Source organism: Sparus aurata, chromosome 23 (genome assembly GCF_900880675.1).
Source record: "Sparus aurata chromosome 23, fSpaAur1.1, whole genome shotgun sequence".
NCBI classification, from domain to species: Eukaryota; Metazoa; Chordata; class Actinopteri; order Spariformes; family Sparidae; genus Sparus; species Sparus aurata.
Window position 1 is genome coordinate 19,962,539 of NC_044209.1, and position 14,954 is coordinate 19,977,492.

The window sequence follows — 14,954 nt, forward strand, 5'->3', positions numbered from 1 at the left end:
GAAAGCTTTTCATTACGGAGTGAATAAATGAAGTGTGGTTTGGATTCCAGCTTTTGCCTTTTTCGGGGCTGTATTTTCTACTTCACTTCAACAGATCTCATGATATATATATATATATATATATATATGTATATGTATATGTATATGTATATATATGTATATGTATATGTATGTATATATATATATATATATATATATATATATGTATATATATATATATATATATATATATATATATATATATATATATATATATATATATATATATATATATATATATTTATGTATATATATATGTAATATTCATGCAACAGTAGTGTCTATTGCAAAATCATCGATGCTGAGATATTGTTATCGTAGGCAAAATTTCACGATAATGTCGTGAATGACATGTTGTCTTCCCAGCTAAGACAGAAACCGTCAATCGGGAAAAAGTGAAAGGTTGTGGATGCAATCAATAGCTATGACTGTAAAGCCAAGGATTAACTTTTGTAACAGTCTTTACAGAATAAGTCTGAAATACAAGATCTTCGAAAATGATGATATAATTAAATCAGGAATAGTCTAATAGTTTGCGTGACTATAGTTTTGTATGAAAAAATATATTTTCCATTGTTTTGACCCTTGTTTTTACTAGCAGCTAAGGTATTGTGCTATCACAGGCCTTGGTGGAATCACGTCATTATTAACCAGCCTCCAGTAAAATGTGTAGCGTGGCCTTTTCCACCCAAGGTCAGTATAAGCCCATGCTGCAGTATGGCACAGTACATACAAACAGCAGACCTTCGGAAAATTGAATTATGTTCCCTGTGACTATGGAATAGCATTTTTGCTTGACATGCTCATCCCTATAACACCTTCTTACTAGATCATCAACACCCAGAAATAAAAATGATAGGTTTGTGTTAGGTTTGGTCATGTCGGTTGAAATGGTGCTTTCAAGTTCCTTCAGTGAAAATAGAGTGTAGATTGGTATGGCAGTGTAAAGATAAGTGATATTCGGTGATCGATAATAAGTGGTGGACCTGCTGTTAAAGCTATATGTTCTGCAAGGCAGAAGCGTTTTGTTCCTGTCCAAGCAGTAAAATCTCACTCAGCTCACATTAACTGTGTCAGGCTTGAGTCGGGTTGGGACACATATAAATGATAGCCTGCTAAGCTCTGGTTGGGCTTGGGTCCTGAGCCACACTCTAATTCATACTCACCAATTGTCAGACTGTCAATACTCAAATTATAGTGTTATTATTGCTTACAAACATTGGGAACTTCCAGGGACTGAAGCATCACATTATTTTATAGCTACCTTTGTGTGATCAGTCTGTCTCTTTCTTTTCCTACCTCCAGGTGTTTGCGTGTAAACCCCAAAGGCCTGGATGAGGAGAGTAAAGACTATCTTTCACTTTACTTGCTCTTAGTCAGCTGCCCAAAAAGTGAGGTGCGCGCCAAGTTTAAGTTTTCTATCCTCAATGCCAAGGGAGAAGAAACCAAAGCCATGGGTAAGTCTGGCTGTGACCACAACAGCTAATGCTAATGCGCACTCTGAAACACACACACCCTCATCTTTATTTTCATTTTCATATTAACAGTCCCCCACTTCTATAATTTCCTTAACTTGTCACTGGAAATAAGTTGGTGTTAATGAGTGAAAAAACTATTTAGGCCAAACATCCATACAAGTCAATGTTCAGCAGAAAACTGAGGATATCTCAAAGTTTGATAGGTGAAAATTAAAAACTCCTGTCACACCTGTGTCTTCGGGGCGCTTAAATTTGCAAATATAGGAGGTGGGGAGTGTGTCTAATACTCCAAGTGTGTCTAATAATGTGAGGTATTGATAGCCATATGGGCTTGTGTAATCACTGCTGGTTGGATTCATTTCTAGTAAATATATAATTCGAAGTAGCGTGGGGCAATTTTGATTTTAATTAAAAAAGACCCAACCTTTTTAGAAGTCCTCGTCCGCCTCTCTCCCCGTTGATGAATTGGAAATGAATGCGCCTCCAATTCCTGCTTTTTTTAATTAGGTTATGTTATGGGGAGGAAAAGCAAACTTGTGTGGAATTGAATTAGCGAGGGCCAGATGTGACCGCTTCCTGGTTATCAGGCTTTTCTGGCTGCCTCCCTCTCTCCCAGTACCCTCCAGCACACTGTACAGGAAGCGCTGAGGAGGGAAGATGGGGCGTGGGAGGTAGGGAGAGAAGAGAAGAGGTAGGAGGCGGAAGTGTGTTTGAATCTGAGGCGTACGCAGTGTAACTGTGTACAACCCCCTGCGGTGCAGCTTGTGTAGAAAGGGAAATCATTTTTCCTGCTGAGAAACGTTCCCCCATGTGAACTTGACACCCCCGCCCCCTCATGTGTACTTTCAGTCCCTCATTTGCTCACTTAGACCTCTCTCTCTTCTCTTTTACATTCACAATGCCACTTTTTCTTTCATCCTTTTATTCCACTTCTGGCCTGTAATGGTGGAATACCACCTCTTAACTCTCAGCGACAGGCTCACGAAAGCTGAACCTCACTGCGGTTATTTTTCCTTAAAGGTTTCTCTCCTGGCTATAATACTGTGTGCTGGGGGCTGCGTGGTATTATGTATGAGGATTTGCCTGCGGTATAAGTCATAAACAGACCTTTGAGGTGTTTGACTTCAGTGCTTGGCCATTTCGTGAGCAGTGCTCCCTTAAATGACCCTAAAAAAGTCTCAATGTGGGGAATACCGAGTGAAGTGAAGAGGATCTCATTTTCCTTTCCTTTTTTTGTGTCTCAAGGGCCTTTTGGCTATAAATGGTGTGCTCTATGGTGCACGCCCCATTCCGTTCTTGCCATATGCCCTCCTCCAATCTTCCCACAATCCCCCTGGGGAGACCTGCGCCCTCCACTTCGCTCGCCCTGTCACAGGAGAAAATTACCCAACTGCCAGCATACTTGTGACAGTTTAGTGAGCACTCCGTCTAAGAATATGGCAGTAAAGATTGCTCTATCGGTTCTGGATCATTTAGAATCCAATTTAATCCAAGCCTCAAGGAAAAAAGGCCAAATAAAAACAAAGTGCCTTAATTAAGAAAGCTGGGTGGCTGTGGACTGTTTATGTGGCAGGTCACTGCTCGGCCTTGTCCCTGTGGGAACAATTTTTTAATACAATGCATATTAAGTCTGAGTACTTTAAACGGTTAGGTAGGATAATCAGTGAAAAAAGAAAAGTTTTGCAACTGTAGCGAGTACAGCGTATTGTAATATGGCAGAGTAACATTGCTATTGAAGGCACGTGTCAAAACAGATCTGAGCTGAAGTTTGTGTTTGAGGTGTCAGCTTGAATTTCTGACTTTTGTTGCTTTTGGATGAGGCAAACTCACTTAAAAACCAGTCTGAATGCAAAAGCATGGGCCAACCACACACTTACTGTTTAATTTTACTCTGAGCAGGAATACATTTTGATATCTGTTGACTGGCGTGTGCATATTGAGAATTAAAGAGTCCCTGCAGTACTTAAAGGAGGGGTTATTAATACAAGGCTGTACCGCGATGGCAGGTTTTGACTGGAAAGCTTGGCGTTATCTGATGAAACACCACATCTGCATCAGTCAGCCCTTGAGCCCCCCACTGGAGATTGTGTGTCTGTGTGTGGATCCTCTGATGGTCCGTACTTGCTAATGGAGATAGATTCAGGCAGCAGTGGCGGCCCCCCCCTGCTCCCCACATCGTAGTCCCGTACTCTCGGCTTGGCCACATCATTTCTCTCCCTGGCTTAATGTGCTGGTTCTCTCCTCTGAGGCTGTTGGGTGGGTTGTAACTTGTCTCTTGACACCCCCCTCCCTCCCCCCTTTCCTCCTTCTTTTGCCAGAGAAAACATCTGCCCCCCTGCAGACTGCTGTTCTGACAGCTCGGAGAGGAGAGATGGAAAGTTCTCATCCTCGGCCGCAAGCTGTTTTGTATTCAAATAGTCTCCTTGTTAAGTCTCCCCTACAGACAATGGTTTTGTTGTGTTGTAGCCAAAGGCTAAGCAAGCTTATGTGTGTACGAGCTGGCCGGAGAGTCTAGTTACAGCAGGTTTTGGTGTGGGCTGTTCTATATTTTGTAGCAGGAGATTCAGAGGTTTTTTATTTCGGTTTGCAGTTAATTGAAGCTCTGGGTGTGAGCTTGTCAGAATGTGCTGGCCGCAGTAACTGATGGAGCTGATCAGGCATTCTGTGTGGGTTTGTGGAGCACGGCTAATAGAGTAGAAGCTATTGGTCAGTCTTTACGTAATCAGATGGTATTGACATTGTTAGAAAGAATGTCAATAAACATGTTTGTGCTGACACTAGCTTATAGAGCTCAGTCTTCAATAGAGATTAGATTTTCTTCTCTGAAAGGCTGTGCGTCATGTTTTATGTGTGTTGGTCTGCTTCATGCAAGCCAATGTAAAATCAGTGTGTCTAGGCGGCGACGATTTTTTTAAACTCTATTACTGTTGAGATAAACATACACTTGTTATAGACTGGAGTCTTGCGAAATATATGGGTATGAAGTAGAGTGTTTTATTGTTAACAGGATATTTGACTATTTATGGTCTTGTATTGTGGATATCCTTATATAGTGAGAAGGCATTGGTGTATTTTCTTGGCTCCAATTACAGTAAAGTGATGTTTGACTTGTTCTGATACTTGCCTCTACCCAGTGACTCCACTTTATATTATGGTTATATCCACTCATGCTGTAACAATGAATCAGATAATTGTCAATTATTAAATTAATGTTCAACCATTTTGATTGTCAGATTGTTTCTTTACTCCTCTATTAAACCTCTAGTAAACCTACTATCTTTGGGTTGTTGACAGACTAGACATTTGAGGATGAAGTTTTTCATATTGTATCGTATCGTCATCTTGGGCTTGTGGAAACTGATTACATTTTTTCCCCATTTTCTCACTTTCAGTAACCAACAAGTAATTGATTAATGGAGATGGGTAATCTACACTGAATCACCAATCAAAATAGTTGTTAGTTGCAGCAACTCTTGGGGCTTGGTTGCAGCCCTAATATACACATTAGTGATGTTTGTTTATAAAGAATCTAATTGTATTGATATTTTGTAAAAGTACAGCCAGTTTGTTTTACTGCCTAATCCGAGCATTTACGAGCTAGTAGCAATATCAATCATGTATCATGACACAGATTTGATTATTTTTAGGTCATGATGGCTCTGATAATTGAGAGATCATTTGGGAGACTGGGAAATGGATGTGATTATGGTCTGTTAGTGGTTAGTGTAGAGACTTTGCTAAAGTTGAACGTGTGAAAGATGAGACCAGAAGAGTGACAGACAGGAAGAGAGATGTTGACTCTGGCTGCTGTGTCGGCTGTTATTTTTCGACATGCCGGCTCGTCTTCTGGCGACCTTCTCGTTCTGTGTGCCAACTGTGCCCCAGAGCCCTCCGCCTGAATATGGATGGCCCGCTATCTAAAACACCATGGCATCGCTCCCGCTTTCCTCTTCTTCCCCTCTGTCTGCAGCTCAGATCTCATTTTTCTCACCTTCCTCATCACCTTCGGTCTTTTTATGGCAGGGTGAGAAACTTCTCTCTTCAATGCTGGGAAACTATCAAAGTGCACCGCAGCATGGTAAAAACTTGTCTCTGTTCTTTATGGAGTGGTACTTATGCACGTCTACATCGCGGCTGTGATTTTTCACACGGATTCCGTAATGATAGTCCGGTTGGTAATGAGATCTATATATCTTCACCACAAGTGTGTGATTAACACAATCTCTCGCTATTGCTCTTTTTACTGCAACCCTTTTTCATCACTCTTTTTTACGTTAGATATCTCAGTTGCGTCGAGCCCCCTCCACCACTGTCCAGCTCTTTTTGGTATTCTGGCTGAGTGTTTGCACTCCCGCCACCTTGGCCAGCTCATTGAAAGAGTGAGCGCCAGCCATCTGACCTGCAGTTGATTCTCTGCCAGTGCAGGTTTCTGATGCCCCACCAGAGATGGCAGCATGACATTAGCTGAGCTCAGCACACACGCACGCACACACACACACACACACACACACACACACACACACACACACACAAACACCCCTCATCATCAGTCTTTTATGCAAGTGCACATTCACACATACACACAGGCGCCCCACTGTCATGGGTAAGCACTGAAGAAGTCACACCTCTCTCTCCATTTCCACCCGTCTGCCGGAGCTTCTTTCAGCGTTCCCTCTCACCTCTCCTCACCTCTTCCTCTTGGCTTGCTCCCCCCCCCCCCGTTGCACTCTCCTGCCAACCTCACTCCTCACACCCGAGTTTAGCTTTAGATACTGCCACTGGGGAAGTCCACACTCGTCTTGTTTCATACCCAAATAACACAACTTCACAAGGAGATACTGTGCCTTGGGACTTCATCTGGGTCTCTCATGTTTGGTCTTATCAGACATGTTTAAAGGACATGAAAGAGCAGATGAAAGTCAGCAGAGAAAGAGTTTCTTCAGACTGTTGAGAAGGAGCCAGGTAGTGAGTGTGTTGCTTTGTGTCTACCCAGACACAAACAGTACAGTGAACCAAGGCCACAGAAAATGTTACTCTCTTTTCAAACGTGCTTGGCTTTGGTTGAGAAGTCACAGTGTCTTTTTTGAAAACACTGACTCTGTTACTCATAGGCACAACAATGAATAAAGTAGAGTACTGTGAAAAAGTGGAATGCATGGACTTGTAATTTTTCTGTGTCTATTGGCTTCCATGCATGCTTATAATCTGGCTTGTGTGCAAGTGTGTGTTTGCATGGTGATTTCTGTCAGCCTCTCTGCGTACACAGTCTCTAGAGGCAGGGGATTACTGTAAAGGACCCCCTGCATGAGCGGTGGTGGGAATAACTGCATATGCACTCCACTCTTCCACCAATCCCCTCTATGGCTGCCTGCTCCCTCAGATCCAAACAGGGGATTTGACACGGGATCTTACATCAGCATTGACACTTCATCTTAGTGCTTCCCACTGCGATCTGTCAGCAGATCTCCTGTTGGGATCTCTGCGCAAGAGCAGGCAGAAGAGAAATCTGTTTGAACTGCCGCGGCTTAACACAAGTAGTGGGCACACGCGGCAGATGTGTGAACGTGGGGGAGACGATGACCTCCTGGTATGTGGTGACTGCACAGTTTATAGCCTGTTTAAGTTGACTTCGTCATACCCTTTAACTGGGTCTAAAACAAGTAAAAGGTTTTGTTCATTATCCATTATTATAAAACATTCAAAATATAGCATAGACTGAAATCTGCTCTAAATGTTGTTGTCGTTTTAGCTTAATTCCTGTCTGTTTGCAGTAAGTAATCCCCTTCCTCCTATCTACGTCACAACACATACATGACTGACTTTCTTTGCCTATTTCTTTTCGTCAAGCATTTTTTTTCAGTTGCTGCGTTTGATGGTATAAGCGGTCAACAGGAGCACCCGAAGTTATTGCATACACTATTCCGACGTTGGCGGTATGCAGGAGGATCCTGCTCCCTGTGCATTGACGAGCAGACAGGACCTTTTTCTGAAGTTTTCTGTCCTGAAACTGGGAGTGTGCTGACCGTCATCTACTATAAATAAAACGCTGAAGTACCTCATGTAACCCACTGCAAAAAATATGAACTAACCCTTTAAAAGGCACTGCATAAACCAGCTCAAATTATGTCTTTTGGTGATCATATAGGGTGTTCAAACACAGTTGTTATTTTGAATTCACTGGTGTTTTTTAGTTTTTTTTTCGCAAATTGTTCAGAAATCGTTTTACATTTCACCTAATGGTATTTCCTGCCTCGAGGGATACGATAACATTTACATTAAAATAATCCTTATGCGCAGGCTAAAATCAGATGTCTCTTGCAAATCAAATCCTCCTGGCCACCTCACTACCCTCCTAATACCTATGCCTCACTGTAGAGGCTCCCTGTGGGGTTTGCATGTATTTTTCCTGATTTACTTCATGCACAAATGCTCATTTACATGTTTGGATTCGACACACTGTATGTAGACAACCCGCCCTTGTGATTTTGGTGATTGGATATTCAGAGTGTTTTTGTAAGATTGCTGCTCTTTCTTCACACAATCCAATCATCGAGATGCATGTTAAGATCACGTGAATAGGGCATCCTTAGAATGATCTTGATAGTGACACTTGCCAAAGAAATGAGAAGATGAGGCTATTGAATTGGTTTCTAGTGGTTCTTCTGTAGATTGGGTGCATTTCATTGCATTGTTTGATGTCAGTCGGCCCTTTAAATGGCAGAATACAGGATAACACTCATATAGAGTGTTATTCTTAATGTTATTATATTCATAGGGTGGTGAGGCCTGTCCACCCTGATGGGAATGGACAAAGATGTCTCCATTCTCCGAAACACTCTGTCATCGAAGCTCGGCTCAGCTGAACACATCCAGAAACCCAAGAGCAGTGCCCGGGGAAGCTTTTCCTTCTCATTAACAAAATGGCGAATGACGTAATTTTGCCAAAGAATGGTGTTAACATCCCTCCAAAGAAGCTCCAATTACTTGCTGAATTAATGTCTTGGTGTCCTGCTTTCTTTCTATCAGCAATTAGCTTTAATTTGCTGTGATCTCTGTAGCAGTCATAGTCAGTTGTCATTATCTTTTGACCTCGTATGTGAGCATTTGTGACTGTTAGGTGACTGTTGATAGCTGTTACCGCCCCCACAGTGTGACTATTGTACACACACGCACAAGAACTCCAGCACCTTTGCCGTGTCTTTGTAGTGCGACTGAGTGTTACAGAATCCTTCCTGCCACTGTCAGAGATAATTGGCACTCCATAAACACATGATAATTGGACTGCTTTGATCCCTGCAATTTCTCACTTCTTGGCCAAAGAGGCACAGCAGTTCTGTCTCATGTTTACCACTAGTCTTTATGTGGCAGCGAGAGGATACAGAGAGTGAAAGAGGGATAGAGAGAGAGATTCTGTTTTCTTCTGAAGTGTTAAAAGCTCCCTGCAGGCAATACTTCCTGCACACAGCCTCTTTCGCCATTGTTCCTCCGCTGCTTATGGCCATGACTCATAACAAACTCTCTCTTTCGCACACAAATTCACACACGCAGAGCTTAATCACGTTGTGAAAGTCTCCAAAATAATCTTGTTCCTCCTTGTTTGTCCGTGTGTTTTCTTTTGCAGAGAGCCAGAGAGCGTACCGCTTTGTCCAGGGGAAGGACTGGGGTTTCAAAAAATTTATAAGGAGGGACTTCCTGCTGGAAGAGGCCAATGGTCTGCTGCCTGATGACAAATTAACACTTTTCTGTGAGGTAAGGCCTGTCACAGTTGATCTGAACTCTTATTATTTGTTAAACACACTCACTGTCATCAGAAAGAAAAGAAATTCATTCATTCAAAGATAATCCTGATTATATTAGTAGATCAAAGGTGTTATTCATCAAATGAGATTTCAGTAGTGGAGACAAACACAGACTTCTATGATTAGGCTTCAAAAAACAAAACTGTGATGTTGAGTCACATTGACGTTAGTAGAACTACTTGGATTATCCCAAAATATATAATTTTAATTGGATCTAAAAATAATGGAATACTGTTGAAATATATAAACGTGCTGTTTGTAGTGGTGGGTTTTTGCCTCGGAGTGATCACAAGTGTAATTCTTGTATCACTCCTCTTTTTATTCAGCACTACCATTCATTGTATGTCCCTGTTAGTGAATAATGTATGTTTTTATTGGTACTACATAGCCTCTGGGTTTAGATCTCTCTCTCATCACTAACATACAAGCTGATTGTCATTCAGCCGGCATGGTGGCTTGGCTCCGATTCCTCTGATCCGAAGCCGGCTGCTGCTCCTCATTGAAAATTCCCTTGTTGTTTTTCAGCTGTAACACAGGGGGCAGCAGAGGTCAACTGTCCTCCCTCTCGTTCCCCTCTGCTCCTCATAATGGAGCCAGAGAGCAGAGAAGAGGTTAAACTTTCTGGATATGTTAATGCCTTAGTTGTAATGCATGCGCCCATAAATGTTTAAAAAGCATGGCAGTGGCTGTTTAAAACAATTCTAATTAACCCTGCGGGTATGGAGGAGAGCATGTCTTGAAGTTTTCTCTTTTTGTAGCAGAGCAATGTGCTAGTCTGTTTAAAGTGTTTCCAAACTGGGCTTATTGACAGAGGGGTAGGAGGGGCAGTGCTGCTTCTCCAGAGCCATGTGGGATAGGGGGTAGAGTCGTGTGTGTGTGTGTTTGTGTGTGGGAGTATCTTATGCATATATTGTGTGTGTTTGTGCAGTCGCGTCTCTCTGGGACATAATTTTGAGGATGAGACGGTTTGCTGGAGAGAATGAGCTGGAAGAGAGAGGGGATTAGTTACCTTGAAGAGTCCTCTTGCGCTGAATTCATCCACTCTCCTGAAGGAGGGGGGGGTTGCTGGTTCAAGTCCTCGGTGGCCACTTCCTCCCCCGTAAATGTCTGTTGTGCTGTTGTAATTAGCCGGCTATGCTCATGAACAAGCGAGGCGAGGCAACCCTGATTTATACAGCACTTTTTTGCACACAAGGAAAAATCGATGTGCTTCTTGTAAAAAGTGTTTACAGCAGAAAGAGATTAAATGAGAGCATAAGTAGATAAATAAAAATGGCAGATAACATTTTCTGTATTTTTTAAGATTCAAAAGTAGTCTCAGGTCCTGTAAAAGTTTTCTTTCACTGTGTATAGCATAGTAATTTAAAGGAACAGTTCACCCCAAAATCAGAAACATATATTTTGCCTTTTAACTGTTGTTCTGTTTATCCATCTGGATTGCTTTGGTGCAGGCTGCTGAGTTTTTGACATATCGGCCGTAGATATGTCTGCCTTCTCTCGAATAAAATGGAACTAGCGAGCACGAGTGGTCTAGCACCAAAACATACATTTGACAAACTCGACAACAATGTTTTTCATGAAATCATGACAGGTTGCTCATGATAATCATGTTGTGAGGAACTAGATTCTTTATGTACCACATTGCAGAAAGAAGCACGCACCTACTCGTGGACTAGAGGCTCGCTAACTAAGCTGAGCTAACGTTACAGCTCAGGCAAGGAGGATACCATTAATGTTTACTTCCCACCCTGTCATGAGCCTCTAGATCCTGCATGAAACTGCTCACAACAAGGTCTGTGAATTAACTTGACTAACCAGGTCATGATTTCTGGAATGAGACAGTGCCGATTGCCATTAGGTTCCATTTTAATTGAGAACGGGCAGACATCTCTACAGCTGATAGCTCCCAGACTTGGCGACTTAAACCAAAACAATATATACAAAAAAAATATGTATTTTTTATTTTCTGGCGGACTGTCCCTTTAAGCTTGTTTAATCCTTGTAGCAGAACAGCCCCAGATAACCCGAGATGTCTGCAGAGTTGGTATTCTGAAAGACAGCCAGAGACTTGAAACACAGACAGGCAGCAGTATTAACAAATTAGTTCTAAAACATGGGTGTGTGTGTGTGGTAGAAAAAAAGGCAGTCGGGAGTTGGATGTTGTGTGCAGTAAATGATGAGCTTGCCAACAGTGAGGTCTGATATCGTTTTCCACCAACACGTGGGCTGGACAGTTGGCGGAGTCTGGGTTTTGGGTGGATTGCTGGTAAGAAAGTGCTGAACGGGTGTTTGAATCTCTTTCCCTGGTCTTTTTCCATGTGAAAGTGAAGCCCAGTGTTTACCGTCAGAGACCTGGCTCCGCTTTCGTCCAGATGGTCTAGTCCAGCATCTGAGAGAGCCCCATCGCCCCAGAGCCCAGCTCGCTCCCTCTCCTCTCTCCTCTCATCCCCTCCACTTCCTCTTTTCCCCCTCCATCTTATCTTTCATTCAAACCCAATCTCCTCCTCCTCTTTTCCCTTTTCCTTTCATCTCGTGCTGCCTCCCACTTTGAGCATCACAGTTTCTTACTTTTTCCCCCCTTCACTCTACCTTCACCTCTCCCCATGTCCCTTATCACCCCCCTCCCTGCTCAGCCCTACTTTTCTTTCCTCCCTCTTTGCCCTCCTTGTGTCTCCTGTTTTTCTTTCTTTTTCAGTCTGTGTAGTAAAGTGTTAAAGAGGCGAAAAGGCTATGAGGAGAAGCCAGATCACTGTGGGAGGGGGATACTTGCTCAACCTCTCTTTCTGACCCTTGGTCCCTCTGCGCGGTTCATTTGCCTCCGGAGACATTAGTAATTCAAATTTAGCAAAAGGAATCTGGCTTTATGTCATGTCGGAGAGGGCCTGAACAACCAGCCACTGCTGTCTTTCGCTCTTTGTCTCCATCTCTCTTTCTCTCTTCATCCCTGCCAAAGCCCTGCAGACACCTGCAGGTATTTAATGGGGAGATGGCTCCCATTAAAGGCTGTCAAAAGAGAGCGTGAGGGGACGGAGAGAGATAAAGGAAGAGTGAGAGGAGATTTGAGGAAAGGCAGTAGGCACCCTGTGAACAGACAAAGAGGGAAAAATAAATAGGATACAGGTTAAAAAACAAAAGACGAAGATAGTTCAGATTAGATTTTGTTCTAGAGAAAATGTTTGAATGAAGATGTGATTCATTTTTACCTCCTTCTCATCCTTCGTCTAATGAGATTCAGATGTAAAGGAGGTTAAGTCCTCTCTCTCTTCACCTCACCTCTCTCTTTTCCTGTCAGCACTGCAGGTAACCTCTTGCTCTAAGGTCAGGCCGATGCCTCCTAGCTGTTCATCCTATAGATAATACGCATTCCCTGAAAGTTTTTCGAGCAATACCGCAAACTCGCATGAGGTCTCGTAGCTCCCGGGAAAAACTTAACATCTTTGTGCTTTCGTGATTTGACTGCTGGCAGAGTCATTTTGACTGACACCGTAAGGGTTACTACTCTGGAAGTCTGTTATGACTGACTAAAGGGAAAAGAGGGGGTGTTTTTTTTCGGAGGGGAGAAGTTTATAGTGAAACACATCTGTCACTCATGTTAAATTGGTTGCTGAGAAGTGGAGGACCACTGTGGTCCACCTGTAGTCAGCTGGAAGGAGAGTGCTACTGCTGCCGGACACATTAGGTTTATTTCACAGAGGAGACCATTGATTCCTCCCCAGACTGCTGTGGCTTCAGGAGCAACATGAAGGATCAACCCTGATATTCTCTGTACCAGCCATGTAGACACTCAACGCCTGTTTTGGTTGAATGCGGCCCTAGCCATTGATTGCTACACATTATCTGTCATTGTGTCAAATAGACACTGAACAAAAAAGTTTGAGTGTGATTGTTTTTCTCTGTTGAAGTGCAGATAAGCGTTTGTCTTGTAGCCACTATAATAAAAGGAATTTTAACTGAAGCACCTTAATGAAGTAGTGTGGATTGATTGTTTGGGCAATTTCTTTTTTTTGTGGACATCGATTGCCTGCCTGTGCATCAGGAGCATCTGTTTTGGGCCACACGGCTGTCGGATTATACTGATATATTGTTTTGCCAATATGATCTGATGTCGGCCTTTTATTAAAAACTGCATTGATTTTATTGCCTTTCCATTCAAGTTACAAATTGAGAGTTACTGTATTTTTAGCCACCGTCTTCTTTACACCCTTAATTCAGTGAGATTGGGGAGATTAAGTGAAGTGAAGTGCGAGAACAGAGGGACGGATTTACTGCTGCTTTTGCGCCTGTTTGTTAGACGCAGATGTGACACATTTTGCCCCAAACGCACATGTTGTATTTGTCAAGCATGTCTGCATCTTATGCACCTCTTTGTGTTGCATTTTTCTATTTAAGGGAGGAAGAAGCAATCAACACAGGATTTTTCAAGAGTCTCTTGAAGCAGTTAGACTATACTTAATGAAAACGATATCTGATTACTCCAACGCAAATGCATACTGGGCTGATGCTGCAGTTTGTGTTGAGCTGTAAAATCACTTCAGGCTTCAAATAAACTTTGTTTTGTTTTCTGTGCATTTCGCTGCCTTTATCTCAGCATTGAAATCCATGTCAACAGAATCTCCACTGTCTTTGATTTGTCTTATGATTCACCTCCTTTTTGTTTCCCATGAACGTGCTTATGGCCTTTAATATAGTAGAATTGTATGTGTAATGTTAACAGTTTTTCTCAGGTGGATTTGGCCAAAGTAAACCTGTTTCATCCTCTGGTGATGCTCAACCAGGAAGTAGATGCAGGAAAAATTTGTAACACGGACATTCTTTGAAATTGTAAACAGCGTTTTTGTTAACTGAAGTAAAAACTTAATTTGATGATGTCACTCTTCTAGCTTCTATGACCCACAAGCTAATGGTCAAGTCTGGTCATGTCTGGTTTTATATGATGGTCGGGTTAGCTAGTTGCCAATAAATTTGATTAGACAGATGTATGCATACGCCCCCAAGATGAGTCATCAAGAATAATGTTACACTCTGCAAAAAGAAACAAAAGAGACATTTTCATAGTGAAATACTCATAAATTACAGTATATGTGGCATTTACAAAGAGATAAATGTTAACAGAGGGACATAGAATTAGAGCTTAATTTCCCTAAGATCAATGTACAACCGAGGAGGAAATATTGTTAAACTCCACAGAGCTTAAACTTACATTTTATCCTCCTAATTCACGGTGGTATCATGAGGCAATCTGTGTCTCTGCATATCTGGTTAATATTAATGTACTGTATGGTAACCAGTCACGCGTGCTTATGCCCCTCTGTGTGACACCCAGAAGGTCGATGATTGCAAATGGGGATCGGGCGCTTGCTTGTGTAAAGATGAGTCAGTGTTCTCAATTGGTTTATCTTGTGCACATGGACGTTCTTTGATACGATTTACCTAAATGGATTTCAGCCGGTGTCTTGGCCACCACTAGCCGGTTGGAGGTCTCTTCTTTAAGGCTCCTCCACTCCATCCCTCCTGGAGCGAGGTGGCGGCGGGAGAATAAATGAGTGGGGTGCTGATGTTCAGCTGTTTCCTCCTCTTCCTCATGGTGTTAGTGCGGCTCGCCTCTCTTGTCGGTGGGTAAGCACTTTGCCGGGTGACA

At 42.5% G+C, this 14,954-nt stretch overlaps 1 protein-coding gene across 4 annotated transcripts in view; it reads left to right on the forward strand.

The window, feature by feature from the left end:
- spop (speckle type BTB/POZ protein) overlaps positions 1-14,954 on the forward strand; it is an 88,788-nt gene that overhangs the window by 48,893 nt on the left and 24,941 nt on the right. For all 4 annotated transcript variants that reach the window (XM_030406375.1, XM_030406372.1, XM_030406374.1 and 1 more), the window contains 2 exons: positions 1,345-1,496; positions 9,139-9,266. In XM_030406375.1, the coding sequence (XP_030262235.1) occupies positions 1,345-1,496; positions 9,139-9,266 (280 nt within the window). The remainder of the gene's footprint in view (positions 1-1,344; positions 1,497-9,138; positions 9,267-14,954) is intronic.